The 26,688-nt window shown below is 40.0% G+C and overlaps 1 protein-coding gene across 3 annotated transcripts in view; it reads right to left on the reverse strand.

Moving 5' to 3' along the window:
* Positions 1-26,688, reverse strand: part of LOC150076090 (cationic amino acid transporter 2-like) — a 259,400-nt gene that overhangs the window by 12,777 nt on the left and 219,935 nt on the right. For all 3 annotated transcript variants that reach the window (XM_090387002.1, XM_090387001.1, XM_090387000.1), the window contains exon 13: positions 25,456-25,622. In XM_090387002.1, the coding sequence (XP_090243128.1) occupies positions 25,456-25,622 (167 nt within the window). The remainder of the gene's footprint in view (positions 1-25,455; positions 25,623-26,688) is intronic.

Below are 26,688 nucleotides of genomic sequence, written 5' to 3' on the forward strand. Positions count from 1 at the left end.
CCCCCAGACCTGTATGCTGTACTCAAGGTGTGGCCTGACAGTTGCCTTATAAAAGGGGATAATCACTTCCTTATCATTGCTAGCAAAATTCCTATATATTATTGACAAGACCCCATGAACTACTCTTGCAACCTGTCTGCACTGCTCAGAAAACTTCATATCTGACTGCACAATTACCCCCATGTCTTTTTAATTCTCCACTACCCTGAGCAGAGTACTGCACAGTTAGTATGTTACTCTGGGGTTACTGTAATGCAGCACTTTTCATTTCTCAATGTTAAATTTCAGTTGCCATCTCTCAGCCCATCTGCTCAACTTTTCCAGATTGTGTTGCAGTAGCTTACTCTTATTAACAACCCTACTAGCATTCATATGGGACTGCTTCTACAGAGATGGGATACACTTAAATAGAAAGGGTGCAAGAATATTTGCTGATGCTATCAAGACAGTGTTAGGTGGGTCGGAAAACTGTTAGCTTGGGGGGGTACAAGGACTAATAGATTAGCAGTAGCCACTGGCACAGGTGAAAGTCATTCTTCTATTGGAATGAGTAGAAGCCTGGAAAAGAAGATGCAGGATATTTCAGAGACTGCAGGGAGTCATTGCGGTACAAGTGAACACATGGGTTGTGTTAGGGTAGCTAAGAAAAAGAACAGGTGCATGTATACTTGCGTGTACACCAATGCTAGGAGTTTGGTAAATAAATTTGATGAATTTGAGGTATTGTTCAAAGCATCAAAGGCAGATATTGTTGGGATATCAGAGATGTGGTGTGACCCAGATATAAGAAATGCAGAACTGGAATTTGGGGAGTACGACATCTACAGAAAGGATAGACAGGATAGGAAGGGAGGAGGGGTTATGCTATTAGTTAAGAAACACATAAAATCCAACGAAGTGAAGCCAGTTGACATCGCTGGACAGTGCAGTGTCGAGTCAGTTTGGTGTAAAATAAGCACTGGGAGATCAAAATTGAGAGTAGGAGTGTGCTATAGGCCTAATGACTCCGATGAGTATAATAAGAAACTGTACAGGGAAATAGAGTGGGCCAGTAAATCAGAGAGTTTTATAATGGGGGATTTTAATTTTCCAGATATTGACTGGAATTTGTTGGTTGGTCACTCACATACTAGCAAGGCTTTTGTGAATTTATTGGATGATTGTTTTCTACATCAGCATGTTTGGGACACAACTAGAGGGAGTAATACACCTGATTTGATTATCAGTAGTGATTCTTCATGCATTAAGAATCTGCAGATGGAGGAACCAATAGGTGGCAGTGATCACAGTGTGGTGAAGTGGGATTTACTCAAAGAGGTAACTACCATCAGGGGTAAAGGGAAGGGTTATTGCTTTCGTAAAGGCGACTACAATGGTCTGAGACAGTTTTTAATGTTATACAGTGGGACCAACTGGTGATGTTATTAACAGCAAATTCAAAATGGGAAGCATTCAAAGAACTTGGGATGATGAGTTTCAGTATGGCTTGTATAATGTATTTAGGAAGGATAGGTTAGATAGAAGGGGTGGTGGGGTAATGCTTCTTATCAGAAGCAGCCTGAGTGCGACGATAGCTTTCCCGGATTCAGACATTTCACATGCTAGTATAGAATCTGTATGGTGTGAGATTAGCATTTTAGCATTAGCATTAGTAGAGGCATTTGATGCAAGAAAGCAAGCTTATGCAGCATCAGCCAAAAAAAAAGTAACATAAATAAATAAAAATAACCACTTCCACTTCACCCCTCTGTTCGTTCGAAATACCTGTCCAGCTGAGCCTTAAACTTATTTAGGCTATCAACTTCCACGACAAGGGATGGAAGTCTGTTCCACCCACCAACCACCCGCTGGCTAAAGGCAAATTTCCGCACATCTATCCTACATCTGTCTTTCCTCAATTTGAATTTATGCCCTCTCAGGTGATTTTTCTGAGCTAGAGGAAGAATCCCATCAGCATTGAGCATGCTCAAACCATTCAAGGCTTTGTACACCTCTATCAGATCACCCCGCTGGTGCCTAGTTTCCAGACACTGTAATTTGCAAAACTTAAGCCTTTCTTTGTAAGAGAACCCCTTTGTCCCATTCACCAATCTAGTTGCCCTTCTCTGTACTCGTTCCAGCAGCTCTACATTGTTCCTGAAATGAGGCCTCCAGGCCTGTATACAGTACTCTAGGTGTGGCCTGACCATTGCCTTATACAAGGGAATAATCACCTCCTTATCCCTGCTAGAAAAATTCCTATATATCATTGACAATACACCATGAGCTACTCTTGCAGCTCGTCTGCACTGCTCAGAGAACTTCATATCTGCCTGCACCACCACCCCCAGGTCCCTTTCATTCTCTACCACTGTCAGTGTAGTACCACAGAGTTGATACGTTGCTCTGGGGTTGCTGTTTCCCATATGTAGTACTTTACATTTGTCAATGTTAAACTTCATTTGCCACCTCGAAGCCCATCTGCTCAACCTTTCCAAATCCTGTTGCAGCAGCATAGTGTCAGTAGTGTCCTTGACAACCCTGCCAACCTTCGTATCGTCTGCAAACTTGGACATTAAGCCTGATATACCATCATCAATATCATTTATAAATACAGAAAACAATAAAGGCCCCAATACTGAACCCTGAGGGACTCCACTAATAACATTAGTCCACGATGAGCAGTGTCCATTGATTACCACTCTCTGTCTTCTCCCCCTCAACCACCCCTTTATCCATAGGAGATAGTTGGAAACAAAGGTATAATGTGAGTAGGAGTAATCTACAGACAAGGTGATTGTGAAGATTATGACAAAAGCCTCTACATGCAAATGGAATGGGCAAGTAAGCGTCAATGTCTTATTATGGGTGATTTCAATTTACCTCTAATTGATTGGAGTAAATGGGAAGGAAACTCGACATGGGGCACAAAATTTTTAAATCAACTACATGACTGTTATTTGTATCAACATGTCAGGGAAAGTACTAGAGAAAAGAATATCCTAGACCTCATCATCACACATGAAGCAGATGACATATCAGGGCTGACAATAGAGGAACCAGTAGCAGGAAGTGATCACGGAGTTCTAAGGTGGATGATGACGAGAGAGGTAGCAGTAGTTAAAGGCAAAGGAATGGGTTTTAATTTCAGAAAAGGAAATTACGATGCCTTAAGGTACTACATGGCCTCTATTAACTGGGTAGATATCGCACAGAGAATGAATACAATTGAACTATGGTACGCTTTTAAAACATTAATCACAGATGCCTTGAATGCGTATATACCATTAAAAAAATACTCCATGAGAAGGGTTCCAAGTTGGATGAATAGTGAAGTTGCCACATTACTTGAGCAGAAAAAAGTGGCATGGAAAGGTTACAGAGCAATAAAAAAGTACTGAAGCCTATAACAGCTACAAGTGATGTGTAATAGAGCCACAGAAAAGGTTCGACAGGCAAAGGCAGTTTATGAGAAATCACTAGCAAACAGAGCAAAGAGGGGGGATAAAGAATTCTTCTCATATATAAATGCCAAGAAAAGCAGGACAAACCAGATCGGATCTTTACATAAGGGAAATGGGATAGTAATAAATACACCAGCTGCCGTTGCAGATGAACTCAACAGTTATTTTGCGTCTATATTTACAAATGAAAAGCCTTTTGTGGCAATGGGAAATTGTGGGAGCGAAGTTAAAAAATATGTAATTCATGATATTGAAATTTCGCAAGATTATTTAATGAAAAAACTTTCGAGCCTACAGAGCAGTAAGGCTCCTGGAGTTGATGGAATATACCCTATAATCTTAAGAGAGGCGGCAAGCGAGTGCATTGAACCATTGAGGCTAATTATGCGAGCATCACTAGACTCTGGGGAGATTCCCTTGGATTGGAAAAGTGCAAATGTATCTCCCATACATAAGGGTGGCTCTAAAAGTGAAGTTGGAAATTATCGACCTGTCAGTCTGACTTCAGTAGTAGGGAAAATCATGGAGGCAATGATCAAGGGTGGAATTCAGGATCATTTGGATCGAATTGAAATTCTCAAGGATACTCAGCATGGTTTTGTAAAGGGAAAATCATGTTTAGCAAATCTGGTTCGCTATTTCGAAAGGGTCACTCACGAGCTGGATTTAGGGAATAATTTCGACATTGTTTATTTAGATTTCAGCAAAGCTTTTGACTCGGTCCCACATGAGCGGTTGCTTTATAAGCTGGAACAGGTTGGAATCACTGGGAAAATCCTTAGATGGATAGAAGGATGGCTTCAGGGCAGGAGGTAGAGGGTTGTGATAAATGGCTATTCCTCAGATTGGGTTGATGTAAGAAGTGGGGTTCCCCAAGGATCAGTATTAGAACCACTGTTGTTTTTAATTTTCATAAACGACATTGATGAAGGGATAGAGGGTGTGATGTCTAAATTTGCAGATGATGTTAAAATTGGTAGAGTAGTTAATGATCACTGTCAAGCTGAGCTTCTTCAGAGAGACCTAGATAGACTTCAGGAATGGTCAGAAAAATGGCAGCTGTGCTTTAATCCAACAAAGTGTAAGGTATTACTCCTGGGAAACAGTAATCCCAAAATAACTTATTCACTTGGTGGAGTTCAACTAAACCCAGTACTGGAGGAAAGGGACTTGGGTGTTAAGATACGGTCAGACATGAAATTCTCTGATCATTGTAAACAGGTTGCAAGGAAGGCCCATGGTATCCTATCGATGATTTATCGAACTTTTGCAAGTAGAGATAGGGACGTGATAATCCCATCATATAAGGCTTATGTTAGACCACACTTGGAATACTGTGTTCAAGTATGGGGACCGCACCTAAAGAAAGACATCGAGCTTCTTGAAAGGGTGCAAAGAAGGGTAACTCGCCTGGTGAGATCGGCAAAAGGGCGTCCTTATGATGAAAGACTTCGAATATGTGGGTTGCAGAGTTTGGAAACTAGACACCTTACAGGAGATTTGATTCAGGTGTTTAAGGCTCTGAGAGGCATCAGTAAAATGAATGAGGAAGAAATTTTCAAGATTATAAATGATGCTAGAACTAGGGGACATAAATTCAAGTTACGGGGGGGGAAAATGTTTAGATTGGACTGCAGGAAGTTTTATTTTAGCCAGCAAGTTATAAATTACTGGAATAAGTTGCCTTCGTGGGTGGTAGAGGCCGACAGTTTGGGGAAATTCAAAGGTCATCTGGATAGTACTTTCGGGTAAGGGAAGCACATAGGATGATAGGTTTAATTTCCTTTCCTTTTTATTTATTTTATTTATCTATTTTTTTTTTTTGTTTTTTTTGTTTTTATCATTGTTTTGTTCGGATTTTTTTTTTTTTTTTTTTTTGGCTGGTGCAGCATAAGCCATAGGCTTTCTTGCACCATGCGGCCGTTACTAATACTAATACTAATATTAAAAACGTATCTTGAAGCTACTAAGGCTTTTCATACCAACTAAGAAATATTGTTCAAAGTTTAGGCCTAAATGGATGTTAGATGAACTAATGAGACATATGGCAGAGAAGAAAAATGCTTGGGAAACATATAATTTAACACGTGACACAGAAGCCTATGATAGATATAAGTTGATCTGTAACCAAGTTACAAAGGAGGTTAAGCAGGCTAAGGCAGATTACGAGAAATCTTTGGCAAGGGATGCAAAGAAAAATACCAAAGAGTTCTTTACTTATGTAAACTCTAGAAGGAAAGGGATGAATCAGGTTGGTCCACTTGATATCGATGGGTCAACTCTTGATGATCCTGCTCAGGTAGCTAACAATCTAAATGAAAATTTTGCATCTACATTCACCCATGAGGAGTTATTAAGCGAGGGGAATGCCAGAGGTGTATTCAACTCTGGCAGTAAGCTAGATAATCTTGTAATAACTGAGAGTAAAGTGGAGGAGAAATTGTTGAAGATAAACACAAGAAAGGCACTTGGGGTGGATGGGATCCACCAGTTATATTAAAGGAGGCAGCAAAGGAAGTAAGCAAACCCTTAGCCATAATTATGAGAGCTTCCTTGGACTCAGGGGAGGTACCAAGAGACTGGAGATGTGCAAATGGAACTCCAATTCACAAAGGAGGATCAAAGGCTGACACAAGTAATTATAGACCTGTGAGTTTAACTTCTGTTCCAGGAAAATCAATGGAGGCACTGGTTAAAGAAGCACTACAAGATCATCTAGACAAGACTTCAGTAACAACACGGACACAGCATGGTTTTGTTAAGGGGAAGTCTTGCCTGACCAATTTTATTGGATACTGTGATGCAGTCACAAAAGAACTGGATGCAGGGAATAACTTTGATATTATATACTTGGATCTTAGAAAGGATTTTGATACTGTTGCACATGGAAGACTGCTGCACAAATTGGAGCAATGTGGCATTGGAGACAAATTGCTGCTATGGATAAAGGGGTGGTTGAGAGGGAGAAGACAGAGAGTGGTAATCAATGGACACTGCCCATCGTGGACTAATGTTATCAGTGGAGTCCCTCAGGGTTCAGTGTTTGGACCATTATTGTGTTCTGTATTTATAAATAATATTGATGATGGTATATCATGCTTAATGTCCAAGTTTGCAGACTATACAAAAGTTGGCAGGGTTGTTAAGGACACTACTGATGGTATGCTGCTGCAACAGGATCTGGAAAGGTTGAGCAGATGGGCTGAGATGTGGCAAATGAAGTTTAACATTGACAAATGAAAAATACTACATATGGGAAACCGCAGCCCCAGAGCAATGTATCAACTCTGTGGTACTACACTGACAGTGGTAGGGAATGAAAAGGACCTGGGGGTAATTGTGCAGGCAGATATGAAGTTCTTTGAGCCGTGCAGATGGGCTTTAAGAGTATGTTTGTTATGTTTGTTATTTGATTTTTAGGAGCATTAGCAACTAAGGCCATATTGCTCCGGGATATGCGGTGGTCATTCCCTGACCTTTCCGCATCCTCCGTATTTGGTGATGACGGGCTCGAACCCGGGTCTAATCAAGAAGCGTGTGCTATGCAATGCTGCTCTTTCCCACCTGGCTATGGAGGCGCCGCGGGCTGCAAGAGTAGCTCATGGTGTCTTATCAATGATATACAGGAATTTTTCTAGCAGGGATAAGGAGGTGGGTGATTATTCCCTTGTATAAGGCAATGGGTCAGGCCACACCTTGAGTACTGTATACAGGTATGGAGGCCTCATTTAAAGAAGGATGTAGAACTGCTGGAACGAGTACAGAGAAGGGCAACAAGGTTAGTAAATGGAACAAAGGGTTGCTCTTACGAAGAAAGGCTTAAGTTTTGCAAATTACAGTGTCTGGAGACTAGGCACCAGCGAGGTCATCTGATAGAGGTGTATAAAGCTTTGAATGGTTTGAGCATGCTCAATGCTGATGGAATTCTGCCTCTTGCTCAGAATAATCACCTGAGAGGATATAAATTTAAATTGAGGAAAGACAGATGTAAGATAGATGTGCAGAAATTTGCCTTTAGCCAGCAGGTAGTTAGTTGGTAGGTGGAACAGACTTCCATCCCGTGTTGTGGAAGTTGATTGCCTAAATAAATTTAAGGCTCAGCTGGACAGGTATTTCGAACGAACGGAGGAGTGAAGTGGAAGTTTTTTTTCTTTTCTTTTTTTTCTGGTTTATGCTGCATAAGCTTACTATCTTGCATCATATGCCTCTACTAATGCTAATATCATCTGCAAACTTAGAAATTAAGCCAGATATACCTTCATCAATACCATTGATAAATACAGAAAACAATTATAGGCCTAACACGGACCCCTGGGGAACACCACTAATAACATTAGTCCACAAAGAGCAGTGTGCATTGATTACCACTCTGTTTTCTCCCACTCAACCATCTCTTTATCCATTGTAGCAAATTGCCCTTAATGCCATACTGCTCGAAATTGTACAGAAGTCTTCCATGTACAACAGTATCAAAATCTTTCCTAAAATCCAAGTATATGATATCAAAATTATTTTTTGCATCCAGTTCCTTTGTGACCACATCTTAGTATCCAATCAAATTGGTCAGAGAAGACTTCCCCTAAACAAACCCATGCTGTGTCTGATCTATATAAGTGCAGTCTGGTCTAGATATCTAGAAGCACTGCAGACAAGACTGCAGTGCTTCTCTAACCAGTGACTCCATTATTTTCACACGAACAGAAGTTAAAATAACAGATCTATAATTAGTAGTGTCACCGTTTAATCCTCCTTTGTGAAATGGAGATACATTTGCACATCTCCAGTCCACTGGGACCTCTCCTGAGTTCAAAGATGCCCTCATAATCATGGCTAAAGGCCTGTTTGCATCTTTTGCTGCCTCCTTCAATATAACTGGATAGATCAGGGGAGGTCCCCACGGACTAGAGATGTGCAAATGTATCCCCAATTCACAAACGGGGATCGAAGGGTGACACGAGTAATTACAGAACAGTTAGTTTAACTTCTGTTCTAGGTAAAATAATGGAGTCACTGGTTAAAGATGGATTGCAGGATCATCTAGAGAAGACTGCAGCAATAATTCAGACACAGCTCAATTGATCTCCCAATGCTTATGTCACAACCAAACTGACTCGACACTGCACTGTTCAGCGATGCTGACTGGCTTGACTGCCTTGGATTTTATGTTTCTTTTTTTTTTTTTTTTTTGTGAACCCCCAAACATGAGAGGTATTAGAACCTATAGTACTCGGTACCGTGCTTGGGTTTGAGGTTAAGAAGACAAAAGAAGATATTTGTTGACATTGGACTTGAACTTCTGTAGATTGTAATTTTCAGGAAATACGTATGAAGGAAGGTTGTTCCAGAAAACGGCAGTTGAATGAATAAATGAGGAAGATGAAAAGTTGGTTCTGTGGGTTTGAAGTTGGACAGTAAATGGATGTTGGCTGGTGGCGGCACGTGTTCGGACTGTTTTGAAAGAGAGAGCAGGAATTATAGAAGCCAATTCAGAAGAACAGTGCCCATGGAAGTATCTGTAGAAGAGGCATGCAGCAGAAACAGTGCGTCTATGAGAAAGCGAGTGGAGAGAGTCTGTTAGAGATGAATCATTAATTAACCTAACTGCCCTCTTCTGAATGGAATCAAGAAGCCGGAGAGAGGTTTTGGGGGCACCACTCCAGATATGGGAACAATATTCCATGGCAGGGCGGATTTGCGATTTATACAGAGTGAGCAGCTGTTTGGAAGAAAAGTAACGCCGAGAGCGAAAGAGAAAACCAAGTTTTTTAGATGCAGAGGAAGCAATATTTGTAATGTGCTTGTGCCAAGAGAGATTAGAAGTCAGGGTAATCCCCAAAAGAGATATATCATTTTGCCTAGAAATCGGAGTGTCACTAAAGATAAGCATAGGAGTAGAAGAATCCTTTTTGTGAGATATAAGACAAGACTGAGTTTTAGAAGGGTTGAAATCAACTAAGTTGTCTTTGCCCCACTGGAGAATTACCTGAAGATCGGCATTTAAGGAATTGGTAGCAGATTTTCGAGAAGTTGAAGGTGATTGAGCAGGACAAGGTTTCTCAAAATGGAAAGTTGAATGCAATGTGCTATCATCGGCAAAACTATGGATAGGATTTCCAGTCAATGGAAGAAGGTCATTGATATACAAGAGGAAAAGAGTGGGGGAAAGAACTGAACCTTGGGGGACACCGGCATTAGTGGAGAAGTTAGAAGACAGAGAGCCATCTACCATCACCCTCAGTGAGCGATCAGAGAGAAAACTGGATAACCAATTACTAAAAACAGTTGGCAAACCATAAGATGGAAGCTTGTTTAGAAGACCTTTATGCCAAACACGATCAAAAGCCTTTGAGATGTCAAGAGCAACTACTTGTGTTTCACCGAACTTTTCCATTGAATTAGTCCATAAATGGGTAACATAAGCCAGAATATCTCCAGTGGATCGACACTGACGGAATCCATACTGGTGATCGTTGATCAGACGGAAGGTTTCTAGGTAGTTTAAGAGTTGGCGGTTAATTGATTTCTCCATTACTTTAGAAACAGTAGAAGTAATTGCAATGGGACGATAATTGGATGGGAGGGATTTGTCACCCTTTTTAGGAACTGGCTGGATATGAGCAAATTTCCAAGCAGAAGGAAAAACACTTTTGGAATAAGAAAGTGAAAAAAGGCGGCAAAGAATAGGAGTAAGTTCAGGAGCACAGGTTTTGAGAACAAGTGGAGAAATACCATCAGGACCTGGAGCTTTCTTAGCATCAAGATTCATCAAAATCCTTCTGATATCCTTTTGACGGAAGACCACAGGAGGCAGTGAATGGAGCGTGTTGGGAATGGTGGGAGGTGTTTTACCAAGATCATTAATACATGAGCTGGAAGAAAAATGGGATGCTAGCAGGTCAGCTTTATCCTTGGCTGAAGTGGCAACAGAACCATCTGGTTTGGACAGAGGTGGGAGCAAAGATGGGCAAAAGTTGCGGCCAATAGCTTTGGCAAGAGACAAGAATGCTCGGCTACCATTAGGGCAAGAAGCAAGTTTTCTACTCTTAGCCTGTTCAAACTCTAGTTTGGACTGGTTAATAACTGCTTTACAACTGTTGCGAGCTTTGGTGTAGGCAGAAAATGAAACTGAAGAATTAGAAACAAGCCAATTACGATATGCAACATTCTTCTCTTGGACAGCCCTAGCACATTTATTGGAAAACCAAGGTTTAGATAAAGGACGAGATTTTAAAGTGGAGTGTGGGATAAAGGATTCCATTCCTGCAAGAATAATTTCACTGACACGATCTGAGCAAATGTTGACATCAGAAGTTTTGAAACAGTAATCCGACCAAGGAAAAGAAGTAAAGAAGTCTCGCAGGTCATCCCATTTTGCATTCTTGTAATGCCAAACAACACGTAGTTGGGAATAGCCATGAGATAAAGGTTCCATTGGAGAAGAGACAATCACCAAGTTGTGATCTGAAGTGCCTAAAGGACCTCTCACTTCGACCGTGTACTTAGAAGGGTTGTTTGTGAGAAAAAGATCAAGCGTATTGGCTGTATGATTCGGATTGTCCGGTATTCTTGTAGGTAAATGAACAATCTGTGCTAGGTCATTGGTAATTGCAAAAGCCTCAGCATCTCGACCTGCTGGGTCGGTGTGACTAGAAAACGGAAGCCAGCTGGAGTTGTGAACATTAAAATCACCAAGAAAAATTACTTCACTGTTAGGAAAGTTGGACTGGAGAAAGTCAAGTTGCAAAGAGAGGAAGTAAAAGAGCTCCAAGTGATTAGTGGAGTTGGGAGAACGGTAGAGACAACAGATGAATTTGACACAATGAGGTAGAGAGATTTTAAGCCAGAGAAGATCGAAAAGAGGAGATTCCAAATTGCCAAGTCTCTGACAGGGAATATTAGAACGGACATATGCACAAGTACCACCTTTGAGGCGAAAGGAATCATACAGCGAATAATTTGGGCATCTGAGATGAGCAGTAGATGAATCAACCGATAACTGAGATTCTGTCAGAAAAAGTACATGGGGTTTGGCAGACTGCAAGTGGAAATGGACATCGTTGAGATTAGAATTGAGACCACGTATATTTGTGAAATGAATTAGAAGTCCTTGGGAGGATTAGATTTTATTGCAGATAAGCTTGCTCTATTAGTTTGACAATTCATGGTGTATTCAATAGTAAGAAAAAGTAGGTGGGACATGCTGTATGAACTAATGAAATTATTGGATATGGCGTACATGTGGTAAGAATATACCCAGATCCTTGACATAACGTGGCCTCGACAATGCTCGCCGCATACACACTACTCGGACTCCCTCCAGTCACTATCTGGCAGAGTAGAGGCAGCAAGATTATACACTAGCTGATCCGGAAGCTTCCTAGAGAGTTACCAATAGGTTCAGTCCGGTGTACTAACTAGCGGCCGGCCTGCGAACACCGTTTTAGAGCTGTACCCTCGAAATGTAAGGAATATTGGATCTCGCCACGATGTTCATCATAACCTCAAAAGTCATCAATCATACTGCATGATGGAAGAGATAGGGAAAGGTTGACCGGAACTTAGCTCTAGAGACTAAACATGGGTTCCACCATTTCAAGCCTCCAATAAGCAAAGTGGTGGTATTTCACCGGTTGATGAGAGTCATCTACCACCTAGGAGAGTCATCTACCACCTACCTTCTTAACTAATAGTATAATCTCTCCTCCCTTCCTATCTTGTCTATCTTTCCTGTACACATTGTACTCACCAAATTCCAGTTCTGCATTCCTTATATCTGTGTGACACCACGTCTCTGATATCCCAACAATATCCGCCTTTGATACTTTGAGCAATACCTCAAATTCATCAAATTTATTTATCAAACTCCTGGCATTGGTGTACATGCAAGTATACATGCACCTGTGTTTACTTGTACCGCAATGACTCCCAGCAGTCTCTGAAATACCCTGCATCCTGAAATTCCAGGCTGCTACTCATTCCAATAGAAGCAGTGCAAGAATCACTTTCACCTCTGCCAGTGGCTACTGTTAATCTATTAGTCCTTGTATCCTCCCAAGCTGGCAGTTTTCCAACCCACTTAACACTGCTTCGATAGCATCAGCAAATATTCTTGCACCCTTTAGAAGGAGTTGTCCCTGTAGAAGGAGTCTCTCATGTTAACAAGTACACACTAGGCTGAAAAAATTCTACCCCTTGAGCTTTGCACAATCTTTTCAGGGTCGAATTGATCGACAAGGCTCTCATCATATACTCCCTCCTATCGTATCTGAGCAGAATTGCAGACACTTTCAAATTCAACCCTAATTCACGGCTTTTTTTTCAACAGTGACCTGTACTTGTTAAGTAATTCTGCCAGTCTCCTACTCTTAATATCATTAGTGCCAACGTGTACAGCAGTATCACCCTTTGTGCCCTTAAAAGATGATATCTGCTCTAGCACATCATCAGCCTTTGCCTCTGGCAAACATACCCTTAAGAAACACATAAAATCCAAAGAAGTACAGCCAGTCGACATGGCTGGACAGTGCAGTGTCGAGTCAGTTTGGTGTGACATAAGCACTGGAAAATCAAATTTGAGAGTAGGAGTGTGTTATAGGCCTAATGACTCTGATGAGTATAATAAACAACTGTACAGGAAATAGAGTGGGCCAGTAAATCAGAGTGTCTTATAATTGGGGATTTCCCAGATATTGACTGCAATTTGTGGGTTGGTTACTCACACACTACCAAGGCTTTTGTGGATTTATTGGATGATTGTTTTCTACAGCAGCAGCATGTTTGGGAGGCAACTAGAGGGAGTACTACTCTTGATCTGATTATCAGTAGTGATTCTTCATGCATTAAGAATCTGCAGATAAAGGAACCACCAGGTGGCAGTAATAAAAGTGTGCTGAAGTAGGATTTACTCAAACAGGTTTGTTTGATATTTGGTTTTTAGGAGCATTAGCAACTAAGGCCATATTGCTCCAGGATAAGCGTGGTCTATCCCTGACCTTTCCGTATCCTCCGTATTTGGTGGTGACGGGCTCGAACCCCGGTCTAATCAAGAAGCGTGTGCTACGCACTGCTGCTCCTTCCCACCTGGCAACGGAGGTGCCCACTCAAAGAGGTAACTACCATCAAGGTTAAAGAGAAGGGTTTTTGCTTTTGTAAAGGTGACTATGGTGGTCTGAGACAGTATTTAAATTCTATACAGTGGAACCAACTGATGATGTTACCCACAGCAAATTCAGAATAGGAAGCATTCAGAAAATTGACTTTGGAAGCTACTAGGCTTTTCATATCAACTAAGAAATATTGTTCAAGGTTTAGGCCTACATGGATGTCAGATGAACTAATGAGCAATATGGCAGAGAAGAAAATGCATGGGATATATATAAATTAATGGGTACGGAAGCCTATGAAAGATATAAGCTGGTCTGTAACAAAGGAGTTTAGGCAGGTAAAGGCAGATTATAAGACATCTTTGGCAAAGGATGCAAAGAAAAACAGCAAAGAGTTCTAAATTTATGTAAAATCTAGAAGGAAAGGGATGAATCACTTCTTATCGATGGTTCAATTGTTGATGCTTCTCAGGTAGCTAATAAACTAAATGAGTATTTTGCATCTGCATTCACACATGAGGAGTTATTCAGGGAGGGGAATGCCAGAGGTTAATTTAAACTCTGGCAGTTAGCTAGATAATCTTGTAATAACTGAGAGCAAAGTGGAGGAGAAATTGTTGAAAATAAACATCCAGTTATATTAAACGAGGCAGCAAAGCAAGTAAGCAAACCCTTAGCCATAATTATGAGAGCTTCCCTGGACTCAGGGGAGGTACCCATGGACTGGAGAAGTGCAAATGTGACCCCAATCCACAAGAGAGACAAGGGTAATTACAGACCTGTTAGTTTAACTTCTGTTCCAGGAAAATTAATGGTTGCACTGTTTAAAGAAGCACTGCAGGATCATCTAGACAAGACTTCAGTTACAGCACGGACACAGCATGGTTTTGTTAAGGGGAAGTCTTGTCTGACCAATTTGATTGGATACTATGATGTGGTCACAAAGGAACTGGATGCAGGGAATAATTTTGATATCACATATTTGGATCTTAGAAAGGCTTTTGATAATACTTTACAATTCAATGCTGATACTTTACACAGTTTACTTTACATACTTTGCTGATGTTTTGATACTTTACAAGTCAATGCTGAAAAAAAGGCGTGAGGCATGGTTGAATTTGAAAATATCTGCAATTCTGCCGAGACACGGTAAGAGGGGTATATGATGAGAGCCTTGCCGATCAATTCGGCCCTGGAGAGATTGTGCAAGGCTCAAGGGGAAGAATTTTTCTCAGCCTGGTCTGTGGTTGGTAACAGGAGAGAATGCTTCTACAGAGATGGGATACACTTAAATAGAAAGGGTGCAAGAATATTTGCTGATGCTATAGAGGCAGAGTTAGGTGGGTTGGAAAACTGCTAGCTTGGAGGGGGGATACACGGACCAATTGATTAACAGTAGCCGCTGGCAGAAGTGAAAGTGATTCTTGCACTGCTTCTATTGAAATGAGCAGCAGACTGGAAAGCAAAGCAATGGGGATTTCCAGAACTGCTGGGAGTCATAGTGCAACAAGTAAATACATGGGCTGTGTTTGGGTAAGTATGAGTAGGAACAGTTGCATGTATACGTTCATGTACACTAATGCTAGGAGTATAGTTAATAAATTTGATGAGCTTAAAGTGCTAGTCAAGACATCAAAGGTAGATATTGTTGGGATATTAGAGACGTGGTGTCACACAGACATAAGCAGTGCAGAATTGGGATATCGGGAGTACAATGTGTACAGGAAGGATAGAGATGTTATGCTGTTAGTTAAGAAACACACAAAATCTAAGGAATGCATCCAATTGATGTTGGTGGACAGTGAAATGTTGAGTCTGTTTGGTGTGACATAAGCACTGGGAAAGGAAAATGAGAGCAGGTGTGTGTTATAGGGCTAACGAATGTGATGAGTATAATGAGCAATTGTGCAGAGAAATAGAGTGAGCCAGTAAATCAGAGTGTCTTATAATGGGGGATTTCAATTTCCCAGAGATTGACTGGAATTTTTTGGTTGGTCGCTCGCACACTATCAACGCTTTTGTGGCCGACCGGGCTAGCCGGGTAGGTAAAGTGTCTGCCTGGCAACCCAAAAGTCGCAGGTTCGATTCCTGCCTCGGACTGGATATCACGATGGTGCCGAACCAACCGGTTGGTTGGATATCCCGGCCACGATACACGAAGGAAGCAAGAAAGAACTGGTTCCTTCGTGTATTGATCACATCATACGAAATAAATAAATAAATAAAATTGTGGATTTATTGGATGACTGTTTCTACAGCAGCATGTTCGAGAGGCAACTAGAGGGAGTAATACTCTTGATCTGATTATCAGTAGTGATTCTTCATGCATTAAATTAACAGGTGACACAGAAGCCTATGATAGATATAAGCTGTCTGTAACCAAGTCACAAAGGAGGTTAGGTAGGCAAAGGCAGATTATGAGAAATCTTTTCCAAAGGATACAAAGAAAAACAGCAAAGAGTTCTAAACTTATGTAAATTCCAGAAAGATGGGGATGAATCAGATTGGTCCACTTGATATCGACGACTCAACTGTTGATGATCCTGCTCCGGTAGCTAACAAATTAAATGAATATTTTGCATCTACATTCACACATGAGTTATTCAGGGAAGGGAATGCCAGATGTGTAGTAAACTATGGCAATAAGCTAGATAATCTTGTAATAACTGAGAGTAAAGTGGAGGAGAAATTGTTGAAGATAAACATAAGAAAGGCAAATGGGATGGATAGAATCTATCCAGTTATAAAGGAGGCAGCAAAGCAAGTACGCAAACCCTTAGCCATAATTATGAGAGTCATATTTGCATATCTCCAGGTACCCATGGACTGGAGATATGCAAATATGAACCCAATCCACAAAGGAAGATCAAAGGGAGGCACAGGTAATTACAGACCTGTTAGTTTAACTTCTGTTCTAGGGAAATTCACGGAGGCACTGGTTTCAGAAGCATTGCAGGATCATCTAGACAAGACTTCAGTTATAGCTTGGACACAGCATGGGTCCAAGCTATAACAAAGGAACTGGATGCAAAGAAGAATAATTTTGATATCATATATTTGGATCTTAGAAAGGCTTTTGATACTGTTTGTACATGGAAGACTGCTGAACAAATTGGAGCAGAATTTCATCTATCCATCTCCGCCTTTGTCTTCCAGGTTTTCTTCTAGCTCCTCTTGGGTACCATTCTGTTATTTTCTTAGTCCATCTGTCATCATGTCTTTGAGCTATGTGTCCTGCCCAAGACCATTTTAGTTCTTTAGTTTTGATAAGAATGTCCTTTACTTGAGTTTGCTGCCTAATCCATGTGTTTCTCTTCTTATCTAACAGTCTGATTCCCAATATAATTCATTTCCATTCTTCGCTGTGTAGTTCTTAGCTTCTCTTCCATTCTTTTGGTGAATGCCCAAGTTTCACTTCCATAAGTCATGGTGGGGAGTATACATTGATTCATTATTTTACGTTTCAGACAAACTGGGATATTGCTCTTCAGTATGTGACTATATTTCCTGAATGCTATCCATCCAAAATTTATTCTTCTCTTGACTTCCAGCCATTTATCATTATTACAGCTAATAACTTGTCCCAGATAAGTATATGACTCCACCTTTTCAATTACTGCTCCTTCAATCATTATTTCCCTTTCTGTGGCATACTTGTTCATCATTACTTTTGTTTTAGCCATATTCATCTTTAGTCCAAAATCCTTACTAACTGTGCATAACTGATTAAGATTTTCCTCTAATTCTTTGGGGTCGTGGCTTATGACCACAATGTCATCTGCAAATCGTAAATGGTTTAGGTACTCTCCGTTCACATTGACTCCTTTCTGCGACCAGTCTAATCTTCTGAAAGCTTCCTCAAGGGCAGCAGTAAACAGCTTCGGAGATATTGTGTCTCCTTGTCGAACTCCTTTCTCGATTTTAAATTTGCTACTGTCTTTGTCTAGTCTAATAAAGGATGTAGCACTCTCATATATTTTCTTCAAAATCATAATATATGGAGTATCTATGCCTTGTCTTTCCAGTGCCCGAAACATTGCCTTATGCTGTATGGAGTCAAATGCCTTTTCATAATCCACAAATGCCAGGCATAATGGTGTTTTATATTCATTTGCTTTCTCCATCAGCTGTGATATTACATGAAGGTGATCCATAGTTGAGAATCCTGTCCTAAAGCCAGCTTGCTCTTTCGGTTGATTCTCATCAAGTATTCTTTCTAATCTGTTAGTAATGACCCTTGTGAACAACTTGTAGATATGGGATAACAAGCTAATTGGTCTATAATTTCCAATTTCTGATTTATCTCCTTTCTTATGCAGCAAAACTATGATTGCATTATTCCACTGCTTAGGCATCACACCTTTTCTAATGCACTTTGTGAAGAGCCTTGCCAGTTTTTGTGTTATGTCTCTTCCTCCCAATTTTAACAATTCTACAGTAACTTCATCTTCCCCCAGGGCTTTCCGATTCTTCATTTTCTTGAATGCATGTTCTACCTCATCAGGAAGAATATCGGGTATGTCGTATGTGTTGCTACTTTGCAATCCATATTCCCCACTGCTGGTATCATTCCCTCGCTCCTTGTATAATTCTCTATAGTAGTCTTCTGCTATTTGAATTATGCCTTCTCTGCTGTTTATAAGTACACCATCGCTATTCTTCAGTTTCAGTATCATTTGTCTTTCTGTATTACTGCTCATGGCTGCTGATTTAAATCCTTTGTTTTCCCTTAATGCTTGTTCTACGTTTCTTGTGTTAAATCTTCTTATGTCCTCTCTGAGTCTCTTTCTAATGGCTTTGCATAACTCAGTATACTCAATTTTCTCCCTGTCAGTGTTTTTCTTGCTCTTCATTTGTCGTCTTTGGTTCATCATGACAAATGTTTCTTGACTAATTTTTCTTCTTTGGATTTCTGTTTCCCTATAGGTTTCTTGGGCTTTATCACTTTCAGAAAGTTGTAGTATTCCTCGTCGATATCTTGGTCCTGAGCAGTCTGCAGAAGCTCAAACTTGTTCTTAAGTTCCAGTACATACTGCTTTTTCTCCTCCTCTGTTATTTCAAAGACCTTTGTATTATTTACTCGAGTCAGTTTTTTCCTTTCCTTCATCTATATCAAGTGTACATCTTACCATTCTGTGATCACTTCCAACATTTACCTTATTCAGGACGGTAACATCATTCACAATATATCTTCTGTTAGTGAGGATGAAGTCGATTTCATTAGTTGTTAATCCATTTGGACTCTTCCATGTCCACTTTCTGTTCACCCTTTTCTTGAAAAAAGTGTTCATTACTGACAGTCCTTGAGATTCTGCAAACTCCACAAGTCTTTCACCTCTTTTATTTCTTTCACCAATTCCAAAATTTCCTATAGTTCCTCTTTCTGCGCTGTTTTGCCTTTTTCCAACCTTAGCATTGAAGTCCCCATAATAATAGTGTAGTAGGTTTTCTGCTCATCTAGAAGACTCTGAATTTCAGTGTACATTTCTTCAACCTCTTCATCATCATGGCTCGATGTTGGTGCATAAATCATTATAATCTTTAGCTTGTACCTCTTAGAAATCGTGAATATTAGTCTTGACACCCTTAGTGATGTACTTTTGAATTCCAAAATGTTGTTTTTAAAATCTTTATGGACCAGAAACCCAACTCCACCTTCACTCCTTTCACTGTTTCCATTGGTGTATAGCAGATTTCCACTTGATAAACTTATAAGTGATTCATTTCTGAATCACTATGTAGGATAGATGTGTGGAATTTTGCCTTTAGCCAGCAGGTAGTTGGTTCGTGGAACAGAAGTCCATCCTTTGTTGTGGAAGTTGATAGCCTAAATAAATTTAAAGCTCAGCTAGACAGGTATTTGGAACAAAGGGAGGGTGAAATGGGAGCGTTTTTTTTTTTTTTTTTAGCTGATGCTGCATAAGCTTGTTTCTTGCATCAATATGCCTCTACTAATGCTAATGCTGAAAATCTTTCTACCTCATTGTGTCAAATTCATCTGTTGTCTCTACCATTCTCCCAACTCCACTAATCACTTGGAGCTCTTTGACTTCCTCTCTTTGCAACTTGACTTTCTCCAGCCAAACTTTCATAACAGTGAGGTAATTTTCCTTGGTGATTTTAATGTTCACAACTCCAGCTGGCTTTCGTTTTCTAGTCACATCGACCCAGCTGGTCGAGATGCTGAGGCTGTTGCAATTACTAATGACCTAGCACAGATGGTTCATTTACCTACAAGAATACCGGACAATCCTAATCGTACAGCCAATACGCTTGATCTTTTTCTCACAAACAACCCTTCTAAGTACACGGTTGAAGTGACAAGTCCTTTAGGCACTTCAGATCACAACTTGGTGATTGTCTCTTCTCCAATGGAACCTTTATCTCTTGGCTATTCACAATCTCGTGTTGTTTGGCATTACAAGAATGCAAAATGGGATGACCTGCGAGACTTCTTTTCTTCTTTTCCTTGGTCCGATTACTGTTTCAAAACTTCTGATGTCAATGTTTGCTCATATCGTGTCAGTGAAATTATTCTTGCCGGAATGGAATCCTTTATCCCACACTCAACTTTAAAATCTGGTCCTTTATCTAAACCTTGTACCAGTGGTTTTCCAATAAATGTGCTAAGGCTGTTCAAGAGAAGAATGTTGTATATTGTAATTGGCTTGTTTTTAATTCTTCAGTTTCATTTTCTGCCTACACCAAAGCTCGCAACAATTGTAAAGCAGTTATTAATCAGTCCAAACTGGAGTTTGAACAGGCTAAGAGTAGAAAACTTGCTTCTTGCCCTAATGGTAGCCGAGCATTCTGGTCTCTTGCCAAAGCTATTGGCCGCAACTTTTGCCCATCTCTGCTCCCACCTCTGTCCAAACCAGATGGTTCTGTTGTCACTTCAGCCAAGGATAAAGCTGACCTGCTAGCATCCCAGTTTTCTTCCAGCTCATGTATTAATGATCTTGGTAAAACACCTCTCACCATGCTCCATTCAGTGCCTCCTGTGGTCTTCTGTCAAAAGGATATCAGAATGATTTTGATGAATCTTGATGCTAAAAAAGCTCCAGGTCCTGATGGTATTTCTCCACTTGTTCTCAAAACCTGTGCTCCTGAACTTACTCCTATTCTTTGCCGCCTTTTTTCACTTTCTTTTTCCAAAGGTTTTTTTCTTCTGCTTGGAAATTTGCCCATATCCAGCTAGTTCCTAAAAAGGGTGACAAATCCCGCACATCCAATTATCGTCCCATTGCAATTACTTCTACTGTTTCTAAAGTAATGGAGAAATCAATTAACTGCCAACTCTTAAACTATCTCGAAACCTTCCGTCTGCTCAACGATCGCCAGTATGGATTCCGTCAGTATCGATCCACTGGTGATATTCTGGCTTATGTTACCCATTTATGGACTAATTCAATGGAAAGGTTCGGTGAAACACAAGTAGTTGCTCTTGACATCTCAAAGGCTTTTGATTGTGTTTGACATAAAGGTCTTCTAAACAAGTTTCCATCTTATGGTTTGCCAACTGTTTTTAGTAATTGGTTATCCAGTTTTCTCTCTGATCGCTCACTGAGGGTGATGGTAGATGGCTCTCTGTCTTCTAACTTTCTCCCAAGGTTCAGTTCTTTTCCCCACTCTTTTCCTCTTGTATATTAATGACCTTCTGCGATTGACTGAAAATCCTATCCATAGTTTTGCCGATGATAGCACATTGCATTCCACTTTCCATTTTGAGAAACCTTGTCCTGCTCAATCAGCTTCAACTTCTCGAAAATCTGCTACCAATTCCTTAAATGCCGATCTTCAGGTAATTCTCCAGTGGGGCAAAGACAACTTAGTTGATTTCAACCCTTCTAAAACTCAGTCTTGTCTTATATCTCGCAAAAGGATTCTTCTGCTCCTATGCTTATCTTTAGTGACACTGCGATTTCTAGGCAAAATGATATATCTCTTTTGGGGATTACCCTGACTTCTAATCTCTCTTGGCACAAGCACATTACAAATATTGCTTCCCCCTGCATCTAAAAAATTTGGTTTTCTCTTTCGCTCTCGGCGTTACTTTTCTTCCAAACAGCTGCCCACTCTGTATAAATCGCAAATCTGCCCTGCCATGGAATATTGTTCCCACATCTGGGGTGGTGCTGCCAACACCTCTCTCAGGCTTTTTGATTCCAATCAGAAGAGGGCAGTTAGGTTAATTAATGATTCATCTCTAACAGAATCTCTCCACTCGCTTTCTCATAGATGTACTGTTTCTTCTGCATGTCTCTTCTACAGATACTTTCATGAGCATTGTTCTTCTGAATTGGCTTCTATAATTCCCACTCTCTCTTTCAAAACAGTCCGAACACGTGCCGCCACCAGCCAACATCCATTTACTGTCCAACTTCAAACCCACAGAACCGAGTTTTCATCTTCCTCATTTATTCATTCAACTGCCGTTTTCTGGAACAACCTTCCTTCATATATATTTCCTGAAAATTACAATCTACAGAAGTTCAAGTCCAGTGTCAACAAATATCTTCTTTCATCTTCTCAACCTCCAACCCAAGCACGGTACTAAGTTTGTTTGTTTGTTATTTTGTTTTTAGGAGCATTAGCAACTAAGGCCATATTGCTCCGGAATATGCGGTGGTCATTCCCTAACCTTTCTGCATCCTCCGTATTTGGTGGTGACGGGCTCGAATCCCGGTCTAATCAAGAAGCTTGTGCTACGCACTGCTGCTCCTTCCCACCTGGCAACTGAGGCGCCTACGGTACTAAGTACTATAGGTTCTAATACCTCTCGTGTTTGGGGTTCACATAAAAAAAAAAAAAAAAGCTTTCCTGAAATCTAAATAAACAATGTTAAAATTATTCCCTAAATCCAGCTCGTGAGTGACCCTTTCAAAATAGCGAACCAGATTTGTTAAACATGATTTTCCCTTTACAAAACCATGCTGAGTTTCCTTGAGAATTTCAATTCGATCCAAATGTCCTGAATTCCACCCTTGATCATTGCCTCCATGATTTTCCTTACCAATGAAGTCAGACTGACAGGTTCCAATCCAACGGAATCTCCCCAGAGTCTAGTGATGCTCACATAATTAGCCTCAATAGTTCAATGCACTCACTTGCCGCCTCCCTTAAGATTATAGGGTATATTTCATCAACTCCAGGAGCCTTACTGGCCTGTAGGCTCGAAAGTTTTTTCATTAAATAATCTTGCAAAATTTCAATATCATTAATTACATATTTTTCAACTTCGCTCCCAGAATTTCCCATTGACACAAAAAGTTTTTCATTTGTAAATATCGGTGCAAAATAATTGTTGAGTTCATCTGCAACGGCAGCTGGTTTAGTTAATACTATCCCCTTTCCCTTACGTAAAGGTCCGATCTGATTTGTCCTTCTCTTCTTGGCATTTATATATGTGAAGAATTCCTTATCCCCCCCCCCTCTTTGCTCTGTTTGCTAGCGATTTCTCATAACCTGCCTTTGCCTGTCGAACCTTTTCTGTGGCTCTATTACAGATCATCTTGTAGCTGTTATAGGCTTCAGTACCTTTTATTGCTCTGTAACCTTTCCATGCCACCTTTTTCTGCTCTAGTAATGTGGCAACTTCACTATTCATCTAACTTGGATCCCTCCTCGTGGAGTATTTTTTTAATGGTAAATACACATTGAAGGCATCTGTGATTAATGTTTTAAAAGCATACCACAGTTCAATTGTATTCATCCTCTGTGCAATATCTACCCAGTTAATAGAGGCCATGTAGTACCTTAAGGCATCGTAATTTCCTTTTCTGAAATTAAAATTCATTCCTTTGCCTTTTACTACTGCTACCTCTCTCATCATCATCCACCGTAGAACTCCGTGATCACTTCCTGCTACTGGTTCCTCTACTGTCAGCCCTGTTATGCCATCTGATTCATGGGTACTGATGAGGCCTAGGATATTCTTTTTTCTAGTACTTTCCCTGACATGTTGATACAAATAACAGTCATCTAGTTGATTTAAAAATTTTGTTCCCCATGTCGAGTTTCCTTCCCATTTACTCCAATCAATTAGAGGCAAATTGAAATCACCCATAATAAGACATTGACACTTACTTGCCCATTCTATTTGCATGTAGAGGCTATTGTCATAATCTTCACAATCGCCTGGTCTGTAGATTACGCCTACTCGCATTATACCTTTGTTTCCAACTATCTCACACCATACAGATTCTATACTAGCACTTGAAATGTCTGTATCCGGGAAAGTTAACGTTGCACTCAAGCTGCTTCTGATAAGAAGCATTACCCCACCACCCCTTCTATCTACCCTATCCTTGACTAAATACATTATACAAGCCATACTGAAACTCATCATCCCTTATCTCCAGGTGACACCACGTTTTCGTAAGCCCTATTATGTCCGCGTTACTTGTTTTAACCAGCAGTTCGAATTCGCTCATGTTATTGACAATACTTCTAACATTACTATATAAACAATTAAGACTTACCATTCTTGTATATTTAACTATCCTAACACAACTCTTGAAGTTTTTTAGGCTCTCTTCCCTGGCATTAGCTACCCGCTCACTTGAAACGTTTCTGCATCCAGAACATCTAGATAATATGTCCAGTTGGGGTAACAGATAAGAACTCTTGAGATATGTGCAAGAGTTACTTTGACCAATATTATCAGATAAACACGTGTAAATACGTTAGGGGGGAACAGTCGATATTCTTCCCTCATTTTCCGGTTCGATGTTTGACATGGTGGAGATTATCAGTTATGATAGATGGACAAGTACGGATTTACAGGCACTTCGGATATGCGGGCAGATTTCAGTTTTTCTTTTTACCAACTGCAAGAAGCAAAATGACGTGCACACTTGTCGGCCGACCGGGCTAGCCGAGTGGGTAAAGTACCTGCCCGGCAACCCAAAGATCGCGGGTTCGATTCCCGCCTCGGGCTTGGATCAAAGTACTGCAAAAACCTTGGGAGGTGCAATATGGCCACAGAAGCCGATGCGCCAACAACTACCAAAATCAATCAAATCACACTTGTCGTTCTTAAGATTTAGGCAGTGCATTTTCTGTGAGTTAAATTCAGGTCAAGAAATACAGTTGTACACATGCAGAATGGCTTGGAAAGTGTGGACAAAGTTTGACAGCTAGACATTTAAGGGAAGATCCGATTGAGATGTATATTATTGTTAGCCATATGGTACAAGGAAGCCTGAGGCTTATGCTGTGCCAGACAAAAAAATTTTCTGAGTTACCCTAAGAGAGAGAGAGAGAGAGAGAGAGAGAGAGAGAGAGAGAGAGAGAGAGAGAGAGAAAATCACAAAGAAAGCGAAGAATGATGATATCCAGCTCAGGACCCTGGATGGGCCAATATGGTGCTGAAGGGGGTTGCATAAAATGAATGAAGGTCTGTTCTCCCTCATAGGTGACACATGAATCAGGGAACACAAATATAAAATTTCAGGGAATAACAGATTGGATCTCCTGGTCTGTAGACCAGGCAATTGTGAAGATTATAATCTTATTGGTCAATTCTGCTTTAAATCAATAAATCAATTCTGCTTTAAACTTAGTCAGACTCACTGCCTCCTAATGTGGTGGAGGCAATGAGTCTGACTAAGTTTAAAGCAGAATTGATTGATTACCTTGTAGGAATAGGAACTATATGAATATTAGTTTTATTTTATTATTTTTTTTGGCAGAAAAAGTCCACTTCCTTGCATCATTTAGCCTACTAATATTATAAACAACTAATTTTGTCTTTTGGCTGATTTCCATTTGTTTCAAATAAATTTATTTAATTGGCTTTCTGACAACATCCAATTAAGTTTATAATTTTAATATTTCATGTATATTTTACTCTACAAAGCATAGCAAAATAGAAATTTAAAAAAAAATCTCATTTAGAAGTGAATTACCCTAAAAGAAATAGCTGAGGTGTCTTCAGGTTGTCTGAAAAGACAAATTATTCCAAACAATACAGATACTCCTAGAACACCAGAAGCTACATGCATTGAAATATGAATGGCACCAGTCTGGGTTTCTGTCCAAGCCAGCACAAAGTCAAGTAAACAAATAAGAATGCCTAAAAGAGAATAATATTTCATTTAGTTTCTTTTTTTTATGCAAAAATAAATATGATGACTGATGATAAATATTTCAAAGTTAAGTCAGAAAATTTACTCAAGAATTAAATCAAATATCTCCTGTTACCTTTCCTTATTATGAGGGCAATTGAAATGAAAATGAGAATTATTTTTTTTTACCAATAACTGGTACTTTTTATTTTAAAAAAAATCTCTACGATAGTTTAAGCACATAACTAGCTGTACACCCAATAAAAAGGGTCACTGCCTGCTCGTAAAAGTCTTTAGGCTACTGTTAACACCATTGTTTGCTGGCCTCCTTCACTTTGTGGAAACCAACATTCTGCTAGATCATTTTTCAGCCTTCCAAAAAAAAAAAAAAAGTACATGTCAATTTGTTGCAAAACAATTCTTTGTACAATAGTTTGGTGCATGACAGCTCAATGTATGAGACAATTTAATTTGGTGAATGGCATATCGCTGTATGTGACAAGTTTGTGCATTTGTGCATGACAGTAAAGACAATTAGTGACTATGATATTTCGGTGTATCACAGAGAGATCAGAAATTAACAAAATCAATGAAATAAAAGGTTTAGGAAACAAGAGAAATTTTGGCAACTTAGAAAGGAGGAATGCAGAAATATAGAAAAAAAAATAACATCTTTTTTTTTATCTGTTTATATAATACCTTCAATATAAAAGGATTAGGTACCTATGTCAGCATGATTCTGTTCATATTGTAACACCTTCAATCCAGATAAGATTATTAATTTTTTTTTTTTTTAACATACCTACTCACTTGGTTTGGGGTTGGGAGTCTAGAAGAAAATTATGGCACGGAAACCAGGTGAAAGGAACATTACATTGTACCATCCCTTAGTCAGGAGCATCAAGAACTGCCACAAACCCTGGTGAAAATGCCTCACTGGGTCAGAACACTTTTCTATGTAGGGGACACAGATTCCGATTCTGACTCCTACACTATCTCCAGGAAAGCTAACCAGCCTACCCTCAACCCATCCACAGTACTAGCCTACTACTAACTTCTTTCAATAAACCTATA

Source organism: Mastigoproctus giganteus, chromosome 13 (genome assembly GCF_048544385.1).
Source record: "Mastigoproctus giganteus isolate SK-2022 chromosome 13, ASM4854438v1, whole genome shotgun sequence".
NCBI classification, from domain to species: Eukaryota; Metazoa; Arthropoda; class Arachnida; order Uropygi; family Thelyphonidae; genus Mastigoproctus; species Mastigoproctus giganteus.